The sequence below is a fragment of the Chinchilla lanigera genome, unplaced genomic scaffold, assembly GCF_000276665.1.
Source record: "Chinchilla lanigera isolate Chin_1 unplaced genomic scaffold, ChiLan1.0 scaffold00021, whole genome shotgun sequence".
Lineage (NCBI taxonomy): Eukaryota > Metazoa > Chordata > Mammalia > Rodentia > Chinchillidae > Chinchilla > Chinchilla lanigera.
This window is the reverse complement of record NW_004955422.1, coordinates 4,075,911-4,097,322: the sequence shown is the minus strand read 5'-3', so window position 1 is coordinate 4,097,322 and position 21,412 is coordinate 4,075,911. Positions and strand designations below refer to the sequence as shown.

General features: G+C 38.1%; 1 protein-coding gene across 8 annotated transcripts in view; it reads left to right on the top strand.

Moving 5' to 3' along the window:
* The window catches only part of Ttc17 (tetratricopeptide repeat domain 17), a 99,768-nt gene that overhangs the window by 22,200 nt on the left and 56,156 nt on the right, over window positions 1-21,412 (top strand). For 7 of the 8 annotated variants that reach the window (XM_005384087.2, XM_005384085.2, XM_013514117.1 and 4 more), the window contains exons 6-16: window positions 1,874-1,983; window positions 2,530-2,674; window positions 3,084-3,223; window positions 5,207-5,367; window positions 6,721-6,833; window positions 8,865-9,011; window positions 10,582-10,697; window positions 10,854-11,019; window positions 12,191-12,268; window positions 12,537-12,761; window positions 15,693-15,879. In XM_005384087.2, coding sequence (XP_005384144.1) covers window positions 1,874-1,983; window positions 2,530-2,674; window positions 3,084-3,223; window positions 5,207-5,367; window positions 6,721-6,833; window positions 8,865-9,011; window positions 10,582-10,697; window positions 10,854-11,019; window positions 12,191-12,268; window positions 12,537-12,761; window positions 15,693-15,879 — 1,588 coding nt within the window. The remainder of the gene's footprint in view (window positions 1-1,873; window positions 1,984-2,529; window positions 2,675-3,083; window positions 3,224-5,206; window positions 5,368-6,720; window positions 6,834-8,864; window positions 9,012-10,581; window positions 10,698-10,853; window positions 11,020-12,190; window positions 12,269-12,536; window positions 12,762-15,692; window positions 15,880-21,412) is intronic. The other variant, XM_013514118.1, reaches the window with a different exon arrangement.

Here is a 21,412-nt window from a genome sequence, read left to right as displayed (position 1 = left end):
CAGTTGATCTGTTTACAGTGCTAACATCTGTGATTGCATCAACTGAAAAATCACATACTTTCCTTAAACATAGAATGCCTACAGATAAATAAAGCAAGATTGTTTTATTTAATCTTTAAAATACTTTAAAATAACTATCTGTAAACTATATTAACAAGAATTTCTTAAAATGAAACAGTTGACCCTATAAAAACTTCAGACTACATAAAAATCTGTAAGAGAAAGTAAATGTTATAATCAGAACTTGCTTTTATAATATATTTCTTTGGGTTTTGTTTTTTTATGTGTATTTATAGTTAAAGCTTTATTCCCACAGGATGCGTATGTATTAGTGTGAGTGTGTGGGTCAAAGGGCGATGCCATTTTTAAGGCTTTTTACATACATTTTGTCCCGTTGTGCCCAGAAGTGCTATAGTACTGTAACACTTCTCCAGCTGATAACATGAAGTTGATATATAGTACAGTGTGGTTAACAGTAAGTATTGACGTTCTTCTTAGTCTTCGCCAGTTTATAACAAAACTTGTAGCTTTTAAATGTGTTTCTTTATGACATTATATGGGTCACATGCTTTTTTGCTATTTAGTACTTTTGTCTGTTTCTTTTTTTGGCCCATTATCTTTTCTTTCTTTCTTTGTCTTTATGTTTAGATTTTTAATGAGCTCTTTATAAAGATATTAAACCTGACTGTCATGTACAGAGTCCACCAAAAAAGTGTATACATCAGAAAAATAAAAACTTCTCTAAATATTTTAATGCTAAATTTATTGAGACATCATTAGATTAATGCAAGTTACCTTTGGCCTCTACAATTACAAGAGGCACTCAAAGTGGTGACCAGTAGCTTCTAGACATTCATTAATACAGTGAACTGCCATTTTTCTTGCAGACACTCTATATTGCAAATATGTGTCCCTGTTTATTTTAAACTTTATGATTTTTTTTTCCCTAAGCAGAAATTTAAAGCTTTGTCTATTTGAGTTTAAACTGAGTTTTTGATATGGTCCAGTTTAGTATTTTGACTGTTTTTTTTTTTGGTAGTACTAATACAACAGGTTGAACCCAGGGCCTTTTACATCTTGGGTAAGCACTTTCCCACTGAGCTACATCCCTAGCCATGTTTATTTTAAGACAAAGTTTCACTAAGTTGCCCAGGCAGGACTCTAATTTGCAATCCTCCTGCTTCCACCTCCCATGTAGTGGGGATTACAGGTGTGCACCACCTCTCCCAGCTATATTTTGACCTTTAGGTGGTCAAAGTTCAGAATATGTGTTAGAGGACAGAAGTCCCAGCCGCAAAGTGAGAAGTGTATCTGAACTTTGTGTTTAACTTGGCTAAATAATACTATGTACTTAAGATTTAGTTTTGAAGGTTTCGATTAGAGTCTAAATATGCTTAAGAAAATAACAAATAAAAATGCTTCTTTCACAAAAGCATAAGGCTGTTCGCTAAAATTTGTACCTTCATTCAGATATTACATAAGCAGAAAATTTTGTAAAACATTAATTTCAGGCGTTTCACATTAAAGCATTTCGAAATAGGTTAAGCCTGAACTTGTAAAGTCCTGCAGTAGGGTCCAGCCGGTTGTGGTTACACGGTGTTTCTCAGCTTTGTTTCCCCGCTAGAAGGACAGCCTGGTGTTGGGTGATCTCTGTGAAGATCACACCTCTGGGTACTCGGTGTAGCTCATAACCAGCGGGCTGTGTGCACCAAGATAGCTCATTCATACCTCTGCTTTATTATGACTGTAATAGTCTTGCACTTCTTCATCTTGAATTTCAGAAGAGCCAGAGTATTAATCATGCTCATTTTGATCACTTTCAGTTAAAGAAACTGTTTGAATTGTATCAATTCTTGTTTTGTTTGATCTCTAGAACTCTTCCTCATGGGTACTATATAATATGGCTTCATTTTACTGGAGAATAAAAAATGAACCGTATCAAGTAGTGGAATGTGCCATGCGAGCACTTCACTTCTCTTCTAGGTAAGATTTCTCTCCATCTGGACCTCCTGACTTTCCACCTTACTCAGGATAAAGACACAAGCCATAAGAAAATAGCAGCATTGTGTCATACTCACTTTCTCCTCTTACTCAACAAAGTGAGTCCCATCACAGAAGTTCAAAGTGATAACTGTGTAATAAATACACTTTCCAGTTTCCAGGAAAGAAAAAAATATATGTAAGATAGATAGATGCCTTGTGATTCACTTGAGACATGCAGGCAAGGACCTTGACTGGAGCAATTATCCTAAATTTAACTTTTCTTAAAACAAAACCCCTAAATGAGATATAAAATCATAAAGTGTCTGCCAGACCTTAATCTTTGTGGCAAAATATATAATTGTCAGATTAAGCACCATCAATAATTTACAAATGAAACATTAGGGTTCTTATTTTCTCTACCCATTAACATACTTGAAATGATTTTCCTGAGCCTAGTGACTTTAAATGTCGTATTTCCTTGTCAGCTAATGACACATAGTCATGGTGCTTCTCTGCTAACATCTAGTTACATTTCTCTCCTTTCAGGCACAACAAAGACATTGCCTTGGTCAATTTAGCTAATGTTCTTCACAGAGCGCACTTCTCTGCCGACGCCGCTGTCGTGGTCCATGCCGCGCTGGATGACAGTGACTTCTTCACCAGCTACTACACACTGGGGAACATATATGCAGTAAATACTCCTTTTTGTTTCATGAGCTATACCAGTTGTTACTTTCTGGGGTTTTTGTTTTCTTCTCAAGAGAAAGTTTCTTTTTTCCCTTCTTCCTTTGATCTGGACAGTGCAAACGAAGAAATTAAGTGTATCAGTCCAATACTGGATCATTAATGGTCCCTGGCCTCTTGACAAAAAAAGAAAAATAATTAAACTGATTGGAATTTTGTGCAGGATACACCATTTAAACCTGGCAGTGCCTTCATACAGTGGGGGATTTGGTCACTGGTGAAAGTAATGTTCACTGTAAAGCAAAATGTAGGTGTGATTTCATAAATCATTAGGGGTTTCAGCAGATGCAGTGAAGCCCTGGCTAACCTCTCTCCCCCGTGTGTGTATATGTGTGTGTTTATTTTTGTCTCTTCAGATGCTTGGGGAGTATAACCACTCAGTGCTCTGTTATGACCATGCTTTACAGGCCAAACCTGGGTTTGAGCAAGCTATAAAGAGGAAGCATGCTGTCCTATGTCAGCAAAAACTGGAGCAGAAATTGGAGGCTCAGCATAGGTAATTAGGGGAAACATTTCGCCCACGTACTAGCACCCTAGATGGTTAGGTGGACCTGTAGGTTACTATCACTGCTTACTTGATCATGAGAATTAAGAAAGAAATCCCTTTGCTACTTCAAATCCTATTACTTTTTGCCAAATCCAAGTGGTTTAGCACAATTCAGTGGTTGTCTACAGGACTCTAACGCCATCGATTCCAGAACCTAGAGAATATTTGCATTTAGGGAGCTGGGGATTTAGCTCAGCGGCAAAAGCGCCTGCCTGGCAAGCGCAAGGTCGTGAGTTCGGTTCCCGGTACCGGAGAAAAACAAAACAAAACAAAAAAGAATATTTGCATTTAGTTCTCATGAATTACTGTTACGAAGGTAGACGGAGTTGAGAAGGCTGCAAGGTACAAAGTAATCTTGTTGATTACATTTTTTATTTTCATAAACTATTATATCAGTCAAATCACATGTAATTCAATATTTGATCTTTTCCCCTTGGCTCTTAGGGTAGGACTATTCTTTTTGTTAGTTAAGTGACACTGAGTGACATTATTTGGCCCATATTTTAATCAAACTTGTGTGTTAAATTATGCAATAATGGAATTTCTTATACTTGGCCCTTGCTGTATACTTAATAAAATATGTTTGGCTCCATAAATAATAGGGCCAATTAAAAACTTGATGTAGCTTAGAAGTGAATTATTCATTTCAGGATTAGCTTTAATATTTTGTGTGTATTTTGGTTATTATAGGATTAAATGAGATTTAGAGCTCATTAAACTTTTATATTTATATACTTTCCAATCTGCTTAAGCATAATATACTAAAAAGAAATTTCTTGCTTATTTATGTCAGGCTTCTGTTATACCTACTCAGAACTTATCCTGGTTGGGTTTCTTCCAATATTATCTTCTCAAGAATTGAAGAGAACAAAATTTAAATCTCCATATGTTACAATGTAGTAGGTAATGTAAAGTTTTGGTGATGTAATGTAATCAGGTAGCTGATTTATTGAAATCAGACGGTGAAGAATATTTCTATGCAAAGTTTTTGTAGTTTTTCCCAAAGTCTATAAACCAAGAAGGTAGAATGTAAAAGCGGGTTACTATGGCCCTAAATCCTACCTGCCTTTAGGGGAAATCAAAAGAAAAAGTAAAAAGAAGGAAAGGGTTCTAGGAAGGCTTTGAATGTCAGTGGAACTAATACAAATTTTGTGGAGGGACCTAGAGTTCCTAAATATGTAAATATCCATAGTATATTGTGATTCTTATTTCTGGTGTTTATCCTTTTTTACCTTTTGTTTAACCATATGCTTTATTTATTTAGGCACTTATTTATTTACTTAACAGTGCTGGGGATGATACCCAGGGCCTTACATATGGTAGACATGCACCTTATCACTGAGCTATAATCCCCAGCCCCAAATTTATCTTTTAACTGATATAGAAAAACGTAAAAGTGTACATTTTCATGGGGGATCATGTGAAGTTTCCGTACATGGACACCTGGTGCAGCGTTTAAATCAGGGTAACATATGTATTCCACCCTGAAGATGTGGAAACTGTTTGACAGGGTACTTTTATTGATGGCTGCAGAGAAAGGGAGCATCAGAGGATCAGGTTTTTGGAGAGGAACAGAATTCAGCCCTGACGGGAACTGCAGAGGCCCCCTTTGGCTGCCTGTCCAGCTCAGGCTCCCTGGGTGGCAGCAGTAGGGAAGCAGGGCAGCGTGATGTGCTTTCCATGGCAGCGGAAAAGCCCCAGTGTACCATTCGATGTCAAGGTGGTGATCTTTAAACGAAGGGTTTGGCATTCATGTTTTGTCCTCAGGCTTAGTAAAAGAATAACACTTACTGTATTTAGCCTGTTAGTCTTGAATTTGTAGTACGGGGTTTTGGATTAAATTAAAGGAGCAAACAGTTTCTTCTAAGAATCTTAAGTTTTTAAGATTCTTGGTTTTAAAGATCTTTTTTTCTGCTATTGGCAAACGTGAAGGTCCCTCCAGCGAACACTGAATGAGTTAAAAGAGTATCAGAAGCAGCACGACCACTACCTGAGACAGCAGGAGGTCCTAGAGAAGCACAAGCTCATTCAGGAGGAGCAAATCTTAAGAAATATTATCCACGAGACTCAGATGGCGAAAGAAGCACAGTTAGGTAAGTGGCGATTCCACGTAAGTAAAGACAGGTCAGGAAATTCATTGTTAGCATGGCTCACTTCCGTAATTTTCCTGCAGCCGTAAAGGAATATGAAGTTGCGTTTATGACTTTCCAAGATCTTAAGATGGAGACTCCTCACAGTGGTGTACAAGCAGGCCTGGAGAGCTGGTTGGCTTGCCTTTTCATTCACATTTAGAAACAAAAACCAAGTCTTTTAGAGTTTAGGAATTTTATATTTCTTCAACTTTTATCAGTCTCCAGGAGATCTTGTTAAAATGCAGATCCTGATTCATAGGTCTGCGGAGGGGCCTAAGATTCTGCCTTTTTAAGACGCTTGCACATCTAAAAGTGCTGGGGTGTAAAAATTGCCCTGTGGCTGGCAAGACCCTACACTGTGCAGACACCAGACATATGCAGAAACAGCACATGCATACTCTGGCTAACCCGGGCAAGAAAGCTAAACATCCTTTTTTTTTTCCTACTACCCCTAAAATCAAACACCATTTTAGAAGACTTTTAAACTAGGAATTGTCTCAGGTGGGAATTCTTAACCTGGCCAGTGGATTTGTTTCAGGGGGCTCTGAAATCATTTCCAAACTTACATGTGGAATTGTTTATGAACATAGTTTTTTTTTTCTGGAAATTGGTATATAGCTGTTATTAAAATTTAATGTTTATGACCCAAAAAATAGAACCACTAGTGACCCCAAAGGGGAACTTGAGTTGGCAGAGATCAATGACTTGGTTATTTTCAGAATGTTTCATTCAGATGAAAGCCCAAAGGAGCAGATCTGGCAAGTTGACACCAGAGAATAAATGAATAGGGTCCCTTAAATTACATCCTCCTCCCTGGATAAATGCACTGGTCTCACATGCCTCTTAACCTTTGAACCTTAGCTGTCAACATTTTACGATCTATTTTGAGTATAGAATATGTTTAGTCTTTAAGATGATTTATTGCTGAGTCTATTCTAAAATGTAATCAGAGCTCTTGCATATAATTTGGAACAGAATTAAGAAATATATAGGGCACATTCTCTCCAGAGACATAGCCAGAGTCCTGTGAAACTACATAATCAGTAGCTTTTACAGTCAGAGAGTATAATTGGCACAAGTACCTCAGTGATCATCTAGGGGAGCTCCTTTGTTTTACAGAGGGAGAAACTGAAACTTCTTTGGAATAATTTGATTTAATTAGTAACAGGTGTTCCTCTATGTAACTACCCTCTGAATAAGTACTGTGCTGGGCTCTGAGGCTCACAGTGTTGGAACAAAGTAACTTGGACTAAGAAAAGCATGGGGGCATTGCTGACCATGCTCATGATTTGTGCAATTTCTGTCTTGTTTCAGGAAATCATCAAATATGCCGGCTGGTCAACCAGCAGCATAGTTTACATTGCCAGTGGGACCAGCCTGTGCGCTACCATCGAGGCGATATCTTTGAAAATGTGGACCATGTCCAGGTCTTTCTCTTGGATCTCTTCTACTTCTTACTAACTTTTGTATATCTGAGAGTAATACCATGTTTTCTTCCCTGGATTTCTTGTTTATCTGATCCCTAAAATTTGTGTCATTTAAATCTTTCTAAGTTTTGACTATCTTTTACCTTTAGGAAGTTAGATCTTGTTGTAAGCACTCAGGTACCCCTTGGATACCATTGTTTCCCGATGTATTTTCTGTAAATGTATGTGTATGTGTATTTGATCTTTTCTTCTTTGCCGTGGAAGCTAGAATTGAACTGTTATTACTATTTAACTCAAAACTTTTATCTTATCTCTGAACCTATTATAGTAAACCCACCTAAAATTTAAAAAAGAGTATCTCTTTCTTGAAGTCAATCTAATTAGTTTGCCTCAACCAAAAACATAGGGACTGGGGATTTAGCTCAGTGGCACAGCGCCTGCCTGGCAAGCGCAAGGTCGTGAGTTCGATTCCCAGTACTGGAAAAAAAACAACAACAACAAAAAAAACCACAAACAAACCAAAAACATAAACCAGATTATCATTAGCTACAGCAAATGGTTATTGAGCACCATTGATACATACTTTCACCTTTTGGTTTCTATATACACACACACATATACACGTACACACACACAGAGTATACATTGACATCCATACAACACCTATACACACACACATATACCATCCTAGCCTGTCTAGTTGGGAAGAAATAATACATAAATAGAATGGTACAGAATAACATGAAACTGTTGCTAATGCTGAGTAAGTAGCACAGGAAATAAGCACAACCAGAATTCCAAATCTCCCACAAAAGGGTATTGGAAAATAAAACAATATGCATACCGTCTTGGGTAAGACCTGTCATGGCCAATCAGAAATGTAGAAATTTCTAGAGATAAGCAGCTTAGAAAAGAAATCAGGAAAGTGTCTATAGGAAGATAAATCACAAACTACACATAGAGCCTTTTTAATGTTAAGAAAGCCAAACTACATTGGGAAAAAGTAAAAAACAAACTTAGCAGGCCATTTAAGAAAGGAAGTAGTGATAGGGACCAAAAGCTTCCTCTGATTTTAGTAAAACACTTGCTGACACTGTCACGTTCGATTTTCACGAGAAGGAATAAAGGAAGTTCAGAGTCATGAAACCTGGGACTGTAATTCCCTAACTAAAATCCAAGCATTTTAAGGTGAAAAAAAGGAATATTTAGGAATGAAATAGATTGAAGCCCATTGTGACTTCTGAATGTTTCTAATGGTCTCAAAACTACCCTGTGCACAAGTGTAGCTTCCAGTAATCTATATTCATAAAATAACATACCACTCTGTAACGAAAGAGTCTTTTTATTCTTAAAGGCCGAGAGCTACAAATTCATCAGACTCATTTCTTTTTCTCATGTCTTCCCTACTCCATTCCCTCCCCGGTACTATTCTCCTTATCCAGTGAGGTTTCAAAACGTAGAAGAACTAAGGTACCTTATGGTGTATCTGACATTGCTTTACCTTGGCTTACAGGAAGGCTATGTATGTCTGTGTCCATTCATTTTCTAGTTTTTCCCAGCACTTCTAAAGCTTGTATTTGGCATCGGTTGACTATAAGAGCCTATAATCAAAATGACAGCTATATTACATACACCCTTAAGAATGCTGTCTTCCTAGCCTCTGCCCACAGCACTAATTTTATGAAGCAGTAATCACTCTTGTCTAGGTGAGGGAGGGGCGTAATGAACCAGATGTCTAAATTAGTTCATCATGAAACCTGAAAAGAATAAGTCATAGAAAGAAAATAAAGGGACAGAAAGGCAATGCATGCTGCTTTTTTCATTCCAGTAGCGAACGTGACTGAAAGTCGCTAACTGCATTTTCCGTGAGAGAGTACTGTTCTTAAAAGAGCCGGTTACTTCACTGCTGACCTTCCTTCTGATTTCTTACTACTTGTGAATATTTAATGGGCTTTTTAAATTTGAGTTAAATCTTGATCATAACTGCTTTTCTACTCACAATTGGGTTAAGCTTTTCTTTTCGTTTTCTAGTTTGGAGAAGATTCATCGACCTCCAGTATGACATCTGTGAACTTTGACGTTCCAACAAATCAGAGTGACATCAGTGATTCCGTCAAATCTTCCCCTGTAGCCCATTCTGTTCTCTGGATCTGGGGCCGGGACTCTGATGCATATAGGGTAAGTTTGTAGAGGTAAGGAATGAGTTTTCTCCCACCGACAAGACCTCGTAAAGCCGTGGCCCTCAGCCCCGGTGACGACGATGGCCCCATCATTGTTGAGCTTAGTGCACCAACCATGTATCAGACAGAAGCCATCTGGAACCCAACAAGGTGGTGCACACTTGTAATCCCAGCACTCGGGAGGCTGAGGCAGTAGGGTCATTGCAAGTTAGAGGCCAGCCTGGGCTATAAAGTGAGTTCAGTTCAACCTGAACTGCGTAGGGAGACCCTGTCTCAGAAAGACAAAAAAAAAAAAAAAAAATAGAAGCTATCTGTTAGGTGGGAGGTGAGGAAGACACAGGCTCTGTCTTAAGTTTTTCCCAGTCAAGTGGGGCAGAAAAAAATACTGATTTCAGCTCATAGTTTTGCATTTTGAATGCACTCCTATAATCTCAACACTCCGGAGGCTGAGACAGTAGGATCATGAGTGAGAGGCTAGCCCGGGCTACATGGCAAGATCCAGTCTATCCATAGCTTTACATTCTGTGTGTAAGTACCAGCTGAACTTGACCTAAGTGTATACTTGTACATACTTAATCAGCATTCTATTAGTGCACTCCCACTGTGTGGCTGGCTAGTGCTGGGAATGTCATAGACAAGTTCCTGATACCTCGGAGCTTACATTCTAGTGGAGGATAACAGTGAACAAGTTGACAGATACGCATATGCAGGCTGGCTGTGAAGAAATTACATGTTGGCCGATAACAATGCCAAGGTATGTGGACAGAGGCTATGTTTTTTTATTCACCATTAGAATTTTAGAATTTATTTATTCTAACAAAATTTAAACAGCCACTTAGATTTAATTATATATAATATAAACTCCTCAAAGTTTGATAGTTTCAGGATATAATTTTAGCAGGCCTCTGGTATAGTTATAAAAATTTAGAAAAATAAACACTTTGTAAGTAAAGAAAAACAATTGTTCCCTTTGGTGTTGGCAAAGAAAAATAGTTTCCTATGCCAATTTTATAAGCATATGTGTGCTTTCGGGTAGAAGTCACAAACTGAACCCAAAATAGACTGAAGCAAAAAGAAAAATTGCTCTTACTACGGAAGGTCCAGAAGTGGGGTAAAGCTTCAGGTTTGTTCAGCTCCGCTCAGGTATATCATCAGTGACTCGTTTCTTTCCTTTTCTTCTTCACTCTGCCAGACACAGTATTGGTTTCATCAGAAAATTTATTTTCCTAACGGTCATAAGATGACAGCAAAAGCAGCACCTTGGACCTCCTTTTTTGTTCATACATAGCAGAAGGAACTAAGACATGGTTTTCTTTGCCAGAATCCCCGAGCATATCTGTCTCACTGGCTCAGCCGGCTTAGGTCTGCCCAGCCTTCACTCAGTCTGTGGTGAAGCCGAAAAAATCTGCAGTGGAATGAATTCTTTAGAATCGACCACTGTATGGTTATCTTAAAATATTACTTCTGTTCAGTTATCCTGCTGTACCCAAATTGGCTTAGCAGTTTATTTAGCGTGTTGAAATAGTCAATCTAAAGAAGGTTTCTGAGCAGCTGTGTTTCCTTCTTAGGACAAACAGCATATTCTGTGGCCTAGAAGAGCGGACTGTACCGAGAGCTACCCTAGAGTCCCTGTTGGCGGGGAATTGCCAACGTATTTTCTGCCTCCGGAGAACAAAGGACTCAGGCAAGTGCTGATGGATGTGGCAAAGCACCTGACTCTGCATGATTGTCATCTGGCAGTTCTTTGAGAGCATCAGCCTTGGACTTGAAAGGTTAAGTCTTTATCTTGAACTCACCCAAACTTTGAAAATATGAATCTTGTTCCTTTTTCTTGTGCCAGGATCCACGAACTCACCAGTGATGATTATTCTTCAGAAGAAGAGGTCCAAACCCCTGACTGTTCCATAACTGACTTCAGAAAAAGCCACACTCTGTCCTACTTAGTCAAAGAATTAGAGGTCCGCATGGATCTGAAAGCCAAAATACCAGATGACCATGCACGAAAAGTAAGGCTCCCTTAGGCTGGTGTTTATTGCCGTCCATTCTGGGTGACTTCCGAAGCAGCGTTGATGGAACAAGAATTGGATAGAAGTCAGTGGTAGAGCTTTACATTTATAGAACTCAGGATAGAGTTAAAGAACTGAAATGATTGAGCAGTCAGTCGTGCTAGTAAGGGAGTGCCAGGCGAGTGTTCCTCGGGACTGCTGTTTGCGTAGACCATCTGAGCAGTCTTTATTCCCCTAACCCGGCGGGTGCCATAGAGGAACAACACCGAACGCTTTACCTGATGGAGCCCCTCTCATGGAGGCCATTCTGACCACTGCAGTTCAGCTGTGCATTCCCCAGCCCTCCAGAAGGTTTTATAAATTGGAAGTTTGAAGATTCCGTTTCCCTGGCCTTATCAACCCTGCTTTGGCCATATGAGGTCCTTAGGAATATGTATTGATTTGATAACCACTCTGTAAATAAGTTCTGTTACGCTGTTGGCTTGAATTCATATTATGTATGACTAAGAATATTTTATTACAGAGTGTTGATCTATGCTAGATACTGTGGCATAGCCTTTTACTGATAGAAAAAAGCAGACCATCGTTTTTTAAAACTTTAAAACTATAAACAGTTACTACTAATACTCAGTAAGCATTTACTGAGCCAAAAAGTATCATTTTCCAGGTACTGTTTTGTGTATTTGAAATACAGAGATAAATAGAGTATGGCCTTTGCATTAGAGTTGCTCAGTTATCTGAACGCTACGAGAACATAAAGGAGGTTAAGGGAAATTTGGTACTTTCCATTGAGGGAAGACAGGTTTTTATCACACCAAGTACTACATATTGTCTTCTGAATAATTTCTCACTAGGTTCTTGACGCTTAGGTGGACTTCACTGGGCTAAGGTAAATTACCATGTGTGTGTGCGTGGATGTGTAGGGGTGTGGATGTGTGGATCTGTATGGACGTGTACTTTTTTTAGTTAAAGGAAACTAGTGCATACATGTGAACAGGTCAACAGCTATTGGTATGTCAATGAGCTCATGTTCTATATATTATAAATATCTATTCAAAGTAACTGTTCCTAAGCTATTCCTTTCCAAGTAAAGACTACCACCCATAGAAATTCTTCTCAGAGTCTTCCCTTTTATTTACAATTGAGTCAGTCTTCCTTTTGATGTTTTCAGATTTTGCTTTCCCGTATTAATAACTATACTATCCCGGAAGAAGAAATTGGGTCTTTCTTATTTCATGCTATTAATAAGGTGAGTCATCAGTTTTGGACACCTGAAACTTGCAGTGCTTAGTAATTGTGACTAAAAGTGAACATGTGGGCGAGGATATAGCTCAGTGGCACAGCGCCTGCCTGGCAAGTGCCAAGTCCTGAGTTCAATTCTGGGTTGCAGAAATAAATAAATAAATAAATAAATAAATAAATAAATAAATAAATAAAAGCAAGCTAAAATGTACTTATTAAAGATCCTATTTGAGTACTGTGTTTTTTAACTGACTGAAGTATTTTGGCATTTCCAGCCCAATGCTCCTGTCTGGCTCATACTCAATGAAGCTGGGCTCTACTGGAGAGCAGTAGGAAATAGCACTTTTGCTATTGCTTGTCTTCAGAGGGCTTTGAATCTCGCTCCACTTCAATACCAGGACATTCCTCTTGTCAACTTGGCCAACCTTTTGATTCACTACGGCCTGCATCTTGATGCCACTAAGCTGCTACTTCAGGCTTTGGCCGTCAATAGCTCAGAGGTGAGGATGGATGGACTGATGGATGGATTTTAGTCTCATACACTGTGTGGGGGAATTCAGTTTCACCATACAATTTCTGTTTTTCTAGAAAGGACATAAAAATGTCATGTTTTGTTTTTCAGAGCAGAATCTTCATGTTTCAAGAGTAAACATAAAATATCTCTTACCTTTTTAAATTTTAATAAGTAAAATTTATAACTACATAGTTAACTTCTTAGAGAAACATTTTAAAAGGAATGATACAGCTATAAAAATATTCTGCCACTTTTTACATCAGTTGGAAACATCTGATTCTTACTTTATGCTACTCACCACTGCTTAATATTATACTATTATACAGCTTTAATTTATAGATGTATTTATACCATCCAAACCAGAACACAGTTTCAAAGTTGTTTGGAGAAGAATAAATAGGCAGATTAGTATTCATGCCCTGAACCACCCACATGAAGTCAGTGGTTGTAATATCAAAGGTACCACTTTTCTTTTTTTCCCCATACTTTAGCATGTCTGAAATCAGGATGCGTAACTGTTGTCATATTAAGTTTGAGGAAACACAATTATAATGAAAATAAATTAAATTGATCTCATCTAATGCCTAAAGGTTTATATGTTTTTATTCTTGGGAACCTTTGGAAAGGTACATGAATTGTTTAGGCTTATGTAAGGTATTCCAAAACTAAAATTTTAAGTGTGAAAATAAAATATTGCCTGTTAAGGAGTTTTGTTGGAAATATATAAATTTACAGCTGGATTTTAAGCAAAGTTTACAGTCCCTATATACAAACTCATAACTGGATTTTAAGCAAAACTTCACAATACCTGTTTAATAGGTCAAGTTCCTAATAAGTACATATTTATCTAAGGCTTACTATGTGCCAGTTGCTGATACAAGAACAGGTTATATAAGTATATAAAATACAGGATGTGATAAAGTAGACCTCCAATGGAAGGCTCAGTACAGCGATATTCCCATGATACCTCTTATGGTTCACTTTCCACAGCTACCAGCCAAGGGTGTTAAGCAGTATTTCTGTGAAGAAAGAATTCTCTTAGAGAACTAAAATTTTAGCTATTAAATGCTGTAATACTGGAACAAGAATTCAAAGACAAATCAGTGGATCAGGGTGGTACATCAAAAATATACCTTGACCAGCACCTCCTCCCCAACTGTCAGTTTGTGGAAGTACTAATTTGTAAGCATGTCTTCTATGAGAGAATTTCGTAGTCTAACAACTCTACTATATTAGTGATCTTTAAAGCTTATTTTATTAATAAATCTGTTGTTACGCAGCTTTAAAAGCCATCCAATTAAATGGTTGTAGAAACATTCAGTGAATTAACATGCCACAATTTGTTAGGTGCTAACAATGCTTAGCTATCACCAGTAAAATGGTTTTCTACAGGATTGTTTTTCTGTATTCCAAATCATATTTTTAGCTAAGATTGCTAGCAATGGAGTTACTGATCAATGAAAGAATGAATATTTTGTTGCCTATTTATAAAATGCCAACCAGTCCACCAAGAATTTGGTCCAATACATATTGCTATGTTTCAGATATAAATACTCTTTTCACCTCTGTCTTCACCTGAAGGACAACTGAATTAACTGCTAACTTTTCTTGATTTTTTTTCTTTTAAAGCTAGGACCAGATCCTATACCCAGCATTTTGCATTTAGTTTTTAAAGCAATCCTGTAAGATAGAATTCCTCTTCAGTAGATGCAGAAACTAACAGGAAATTTAGGAGATTAACCAAGTCACAGAGCTTGGGTTTGAACTCAGGGAAACTGGTCACAGAGCTCACACTCCAGTGATGTTACACTGTCTCTTAGTCAGCATTTATAAAACAAATCTGTTTGTTTAAAAATACCACTTCTCTGTTACAGTTTTTTACCTTTAAGTCATATTTTTAAAGTAAAATTCATTGTATTCACTTCATTAGAATTTATTTAAGTTTTGTAGGAAACTGCACAGGTGTTTTCCATCACCTGTTAAAAATATTTCCTTTGCCTTTTTATCTTAGCCTTTAAAAATTACCCTTAAACTGTTCAGTCTCCTCAATTTTGACTTCTGCTGTAATGTATCTTTATAAGAACTTGAAAAAATTGTATTTTGTTTCTGTTTCAATAGCTTGACCTTACTTGTATCTATTAAATCCAAATATATGCGAACTTTATGGTACATAGGTATTATCTACCCAAGAAAAATTAATATAATATACCCATCAAAAGATGTTTACAAGGATATTCCTAGTAGCTCTATTCATATTAGCTACAAGCTAGAAGCAGTCCAAATGCCAGTCGGTGGGAGAATGGATGAACAACCAGCGGTAGAGACGTGTGGTGGAACATTACAAATCATTTGGGCAAAAAAGAGTGAACTACCATACGCACAGAAACATCAGTAAATTTTTGATTGAGTGAAAGAAGCTACCAAACTTCGCATGATTTACATATATGAGAACATGCAGTGTAATTCCATTTATATGAAATTCAGGAACAGGGGAAGTTAGCTTGTGGTGATAGAAGTCATAGCATAGCAGCAGTGCTTACTTTTGGGGTGGCATTGGGTGAACTAAGGAAACTCCTGGTATACCAGAAACATTCTAAATGTTTTATCACTGGAGCTAAGTGGTGGTTACTGTCCGGAGGTATATTCAGATGTAAAAATTCATTGAATTGTTTAGTTAAGACTGGTATACACACTTTTATAAGCTTTTGTCTTAGTAAAAAGGTAAAAAATACATGTACATATGTTACATAGTTTACACTTGGCTGGTGTAAATAAAATGCACAATTACCAGTTACTGAGGTAACCTAAGAAAAGCCCAAATGGCACCTATTCTGGGTTTTGTAACTCAGGAAATATTCATTAACATTTTGCTGATTTTTTTATATTTACTTTTTTTTTTTTTTTTTTGTCATTTTAGCCCCTGACTTTTCTGAGCCTGGGAAATGCCTACCTTGCTTTGAAGAATATCAGTGGGGCACTGGAAGCCTTCAGACAGGCTTTGAAATTAACGACCAAATGTCCAGAGTGTGAGAACAGCCTGAAGTTGATCCGCTGTATGCAGTTTTACCCATTTCTGTACAACATCAGCTCTTCTGTTTGCAGTGGTAAGCAGCTACTAAATGCTGGCAAAGTCACGAGCTAACTAGAGTTCCTGTTCTGATCACAGAACACAGAAAATAATTTTCTCAACTTTTCCCAAAGATTTTTAGATAGTGTAATTCTGGAAACAAAGGAAGTTAATTCATTACTTAGTATAGATACCTGAAAGTTTGACATTTTAACTTTCTCCCACAATCCTGGTTAAGAAAGTGTATAGCATATGCAACTGGATGGATAGATTATTTTTTTCCTCTTCCCAAATACCTGTTTAATAATGACTGATATTCATGGTAGACACAATAGTTTTTCTGTTCATGAAGGCCAAGAATGTAACGAGAATTGAAGTAGTTCTTCGGCGTACTCAGCCTCTGAAACACAGCCCCTTTCCTTTCCAAAAGGGGATTTGGATTAAGACTTACTGAGCCTTTAGAATAGTCACCTGACATAAAGAGGTGTCTCTCCCTTCTTCCTCTCTCTGTTGCAGCCTAGGGTGCATATAAAGTGTGTGCATCCCAGCAGAGCTGATCCCTAAACCTTTTTCAAATTCGTCAGTTAGAACCCTCGAAAAGTCACATGATGTCTCATTGCTTGTTTAACCTTCACTGTTAGGAAAAAAAATGTGTTTTGACACTACATTGAACTATGAGAGGCGCAGTTTACAAACATTGTGAACCTTCAGTACCTGTCTGTTGCTAGCTGGGTTTACAATAAAGTGGGTGTTCAAATTAGGTTACAGTATTTAAGCAAAAGGCTGTCACTCCAGCTCCTCTACTTTGGATATTTAACAAAATAAAACAAAACCTGACACCCATTTGTTCATATGGGTTGACTAAAAGACACTGATATTTACTAGTAGTTTGGGACCAGGAATTGGTTTTCCTGATTCACTATACCAAATTGCCTTAGGATGTTAATGGACTGTTAAACAATAAATAAATGCAATTAGTATTTGCATTTTCAAGTATCGGAATCCAGTTATTTAGTTTAAAAAAATCTCTCAGTGAGGGGCTGGGGATTTAGCTCAGCGGCAAAAGCGCCTGCCTGGCAAGCGCAAGGTCGTGAGTTCGGGTTCCCGGAACCGGAGAAAAACCAAAAAAAAAAAAAAAAAATCTCTCAGTGGTATAATGCATAGGTCTGTTGTGGATTACGGTGGAACACAATATGAATTAGATTTCTTGAATGAATGCTCAAGACTTAGGATGGCATTTTAGCAAGGCTGTACTGTGTAGTGCCTCCCGCTAGAATCACACAGACTCATGTTTGAGCCTCAGCTCTGCCATCACTTTTTGGTCCCAGTAGAGAATATTAGACAATGAAACCTGTATCCTGTACTTGTTGGGACGATTAAATAAGATCTTTATCAGATATGAGGTATTAGGTAAAAGTAGCCCATTGGAAATTCATAGTAAATACAAAATACGCAGAGCTTTAACAGTGAAAATTATGGGTCTTTATCACCTGATAGAGTCCTAGATTTAGTCCTAGGAAATACACTCTTTTAAATGTCATAGGTTACCTGTGAATAGTCTTGTAAACAGGATTTCACTTTTTCAAGGGGTTTCTGATATTAATAGAAACTCTTGTTTACTATCATCTTTAACACTTCTCTTAGAATTCCTATTATCAGGGAAAAGAGTTTTAGATGAATACAGTAATCTCTTTTCAGTTTGAAAAATCTTAAAATTAGTTTCACATCTTGTAGTTTAGTGTTTCAATTTCTTGAAATTTATTCTTTTTTTTTCCCCCCGGCAGTACTGAGCATGACCCCAAGGGTTTTGCACATGTGAGGCAGGCACTCTGCCACTGAGTCCTCAGCCCTTCAGATGCATTTTTTAAGATCCAAAATGTTACGTACTCTTGGGAAACTTTGAAAAATACTTTTTCTGACCACTGTTGTTTCTTTTCCACATATTTTCTTTAAACGTCCCCGCCTCTAAGCCCCACAGTCCTAGGGGTTGAACCCACTGGCTCTCTCCCACTGAACTCTGACCCCAGCCCCTTTTATTTTTGGCTTTGAGATAAGGTCTTGTTAAGCTGCCCTGGCTGCCCTCCGGTTTGCAATCCTGCTTCAGTCTACCTAGTAGCAGGCAGGTGCCACTGTGCCCTGGAAGCTCCATGTTTAAGAAATGCTTTCCAGTGAAAAGAGTATCAGTTAGTGCAGAATTATTTACCTGATGGCTTTTCCAAGCTTTTATTAAACTCCAAATCATTTTATTGATTGCTATTTGTGAAGTGCGTAATCTTAAAGCATACTATTGTTCTTACCACTTTTCCCTTTAAGTAGCATTTCATTCTTCGCCTTCATAGGTGGTTTTATATCATCATCACAACTTCAGGGACACTATGAAGAATTTAATAGATTGGCTTTTTAATTGTCCATTCAAGTTACTTTGTTTTGCTTTGCTTTGCTTTGTTTTGCTTTGTATGGTGCTGAGACTGAACTCAGGACTTTGCACATGCTAAACAATACCCTCAGCCCCTCAAGTTTTGATTAAATATTTTATTTTGGTAATTTGAACTATATACTGTTTTTCACATTGATGGGTTTGTTTTAAACCTAATTTAACTTAATTTTCTTCAGTATTATTTTGTTTTATTCAAAAGACCAATCGTAGGTTGTATTTATCAGACTTCAGCCTAAATTTCTGCATGTTTATGACCTACACCTTAAAGGAGTTTTACATAATGTTCAGATTTTGAAGAAAAGCAAATCCTGCACTTTGTTGCCCTCCTGTGGACTGTCCTGCATATGCTACCTGCTCACAGATACTTGTTTTATTACTTTTTCATAAGAATTAGTGAAGATAACTGCTTACTTTTTAAGATAGTCCAATGGACCCAGTTTTGGCAGCATTGCAATATACAATCAGGCTATCTCCTTTTAACTATGTAAACCGAATTTAACTTTTGGTTAAGTCATAGCAGGTTTCAAAATCCTGAGGTAGGGGTACATCCTGCAACAAAGCCAAATGTAACTCTGTATGTGTTAACTATCTAGATTTTTATACAGTTTCTTTAAAAGAGCTATCATTACTTGATTAGCAGATAATTCTTTGACATGTATCTATGTGATAGAAGGGAAAATAAAATTTTTTGAATTTTCAAAAGGTACGATTTCCTCCAGTCATAGTAGAGCTGAAGCCAAAATCTGAGTCCTCTGCCTTCCAGTGCCAGTGCAGTTCCTGTGTATTAATTCTTTCTCACCCCGTAAGTCATAATCTACCCGACAGCCATGATTGGAAGAATCCATGTTTGTAGATTCTTGGGACATTTTATGAAAGTAATGCAATCACTTCACTTTGTATGTCATCCCTCAGAAGAGGTACATACATCCCTACATGGAAAACATAGGTCTGATTAGATTCTGGGGGGCAGCTGTCATGAACCTTAAAAGCTCACCTGAATTAGTCTCTCTTACTTCAGCATGGTACCTTAATCTTTTTTGAATCTTGCACCACTAGATTCCTACTAGTGGATTGCCTTGGATTTTACACAGAAAACATGATGACTCTACTTGCACTAGTAGTTCCACAGGCAGTATTTTTCTTTAGGATTCCCAGCATTTAGCTCTTATGAACAAAATAATTGCCTTTGTTTTCAGACTTAGGGTAGTGTTTAACACAGTCTCATGATCAGTGCTTTAAAACTTCAGGTACTAAAGGATACTACATACAAGTACTTACTGGTTTTTAATTTTTAATGTGAATTTTTTTTTTCTTTCGTGAGAAAACATTTTCTCTTGAGGGATGACATGTTGGTCCTTGCCTAAGATCCAGTCATTATAGATTATTACCCTGGGCCGGGAATGTAGCTCAATGGTTACAGTGCTTGCCTAGCATACACAAGACGGTGAGTTCTGTCCCACAGCACCACAAGATAGAGACAGAGATTGATTGATTAGTTGTTAACCTGTCCGAAAAATATATTAAGAGAAAATATACTTTGATAGTGGGTGTAATCCTTAAGCAACAAAGTACTTATTTTCTTTCAGCCAAAGGAAGCTGGGTATGGCATATTTCCTCATTCAGCTACTACTTACCTACTGTGTACCAGACATTATCCTGGGAACTGGAAACCAACCAGCCCGACAAAGAAAACCTCCATCTCTTATGCAGCTTTATTGTAGTAAAAAGAAATAGAGAGTAAAGGGTAAACATAAATGATATAGTTTGTTACAGGAAAAGTGCTGTGGGGAAAAATATTGTGGGGGAAAATGTCACCAAGGGAGGTCTCGTTGAGAAAGGACATGGTAGCAAAGACTTGAAGGAGGTTAGGAGCTGTGAGCCATGCAGGCGTGCAGTACAAGGGAGAGACTAATCACTGCCGAAACTCAGGTCAAGGAATAAACAGCGGGAGGGCCGGTGCGGTTATAATGGAAGTGGAGGAGATGATGGCAGGGGGAAGGGGCGTACAGCCACACCTCTACTGCCTAGCAGACCATTCTAATAATTTGCGCTTTTATTCTAAGAGAAAGATGTATGATTTGGAAGATTCTGAAGAGAAGAGTGAAGTGATCTAATTTACATTTTAATAGGACTCCTCTTGTTCTGCTAAGAATAAGCTCTAATAGGGTAAGGGAAGATGGAAGAAGACCAGTTAGGACACTGTTGCAGAGATAGCATTGATGGCGAGAGACGATGTGGCCTGGACCAGTGGGCCAGGAAGGAAGAGAGTGAGAAGGGATCGCCTCTACAATATAACAAGGCGCTACAGGAAAAGGATGTGGGAGACAGAGAGGTGAAAGAGGTGGGGTGTCTCCTGAACAGCTGGCTAAATCGGGGCTAGTGAAGTCTCAGAAAGGAGCAGTTAGGAGGTTAACACTGTCACTCGCTTGTGGAATACTTCATGTTCGTTAACTTACACTACCATTTGTAACCTTCTCTGAGTTAGAAGCTCAGCACTTTACATGCAGAAACGGTCCGTGCCAGCGTTAGTGTCACTGTGTTGAGTCTCTAGAAGGGAATCGTCGTATTTTTGAAATACTGAAGTAAGTTTCAGTCACAGTGCCTTCCTGCTCTCTGTGCATGTGGGGACAGCCACTGAAGGGCATTGTTAATTATGTTTTATGAGCACTTCCCCGCTGATTGGGCGGGAAAGTTGTAAGGACACCATGATTGTGTACATCAGTGGGGGAGACATACACAGTGTGAATAAGATGAGGTCTCTCTCGTGTAGAGCTGCCGTTAATCATGGAACAGGACCCTTTCGGTGAGGCGTGTGACTGCAGGCGCCTGAGGAGGACTGGCTCACAGTTAGGCACATTCGTGTACAGTAAGGCAAGGTCGTTGGGTGTTGTTTTTTAAATCTTCTGTTTTCTATCGTCATTCAAGGTGTTTTTGAGAGTTATAGTTTATAAAGTGTTAAGTGTTGCCTCTCGTATGTATAGCAGACATTTACATGAGTCTCCATTCAAAAAGGTTATCCAAATTGGCAAAATACACATGTGCACTAGTCATTCTACATCAGGAGAGTGGACTCTAAAAAATGTGTAAGTGCTTTGTGTCTCTGTCTCTTTAATGTGCTGTGAGACAGCTGAAA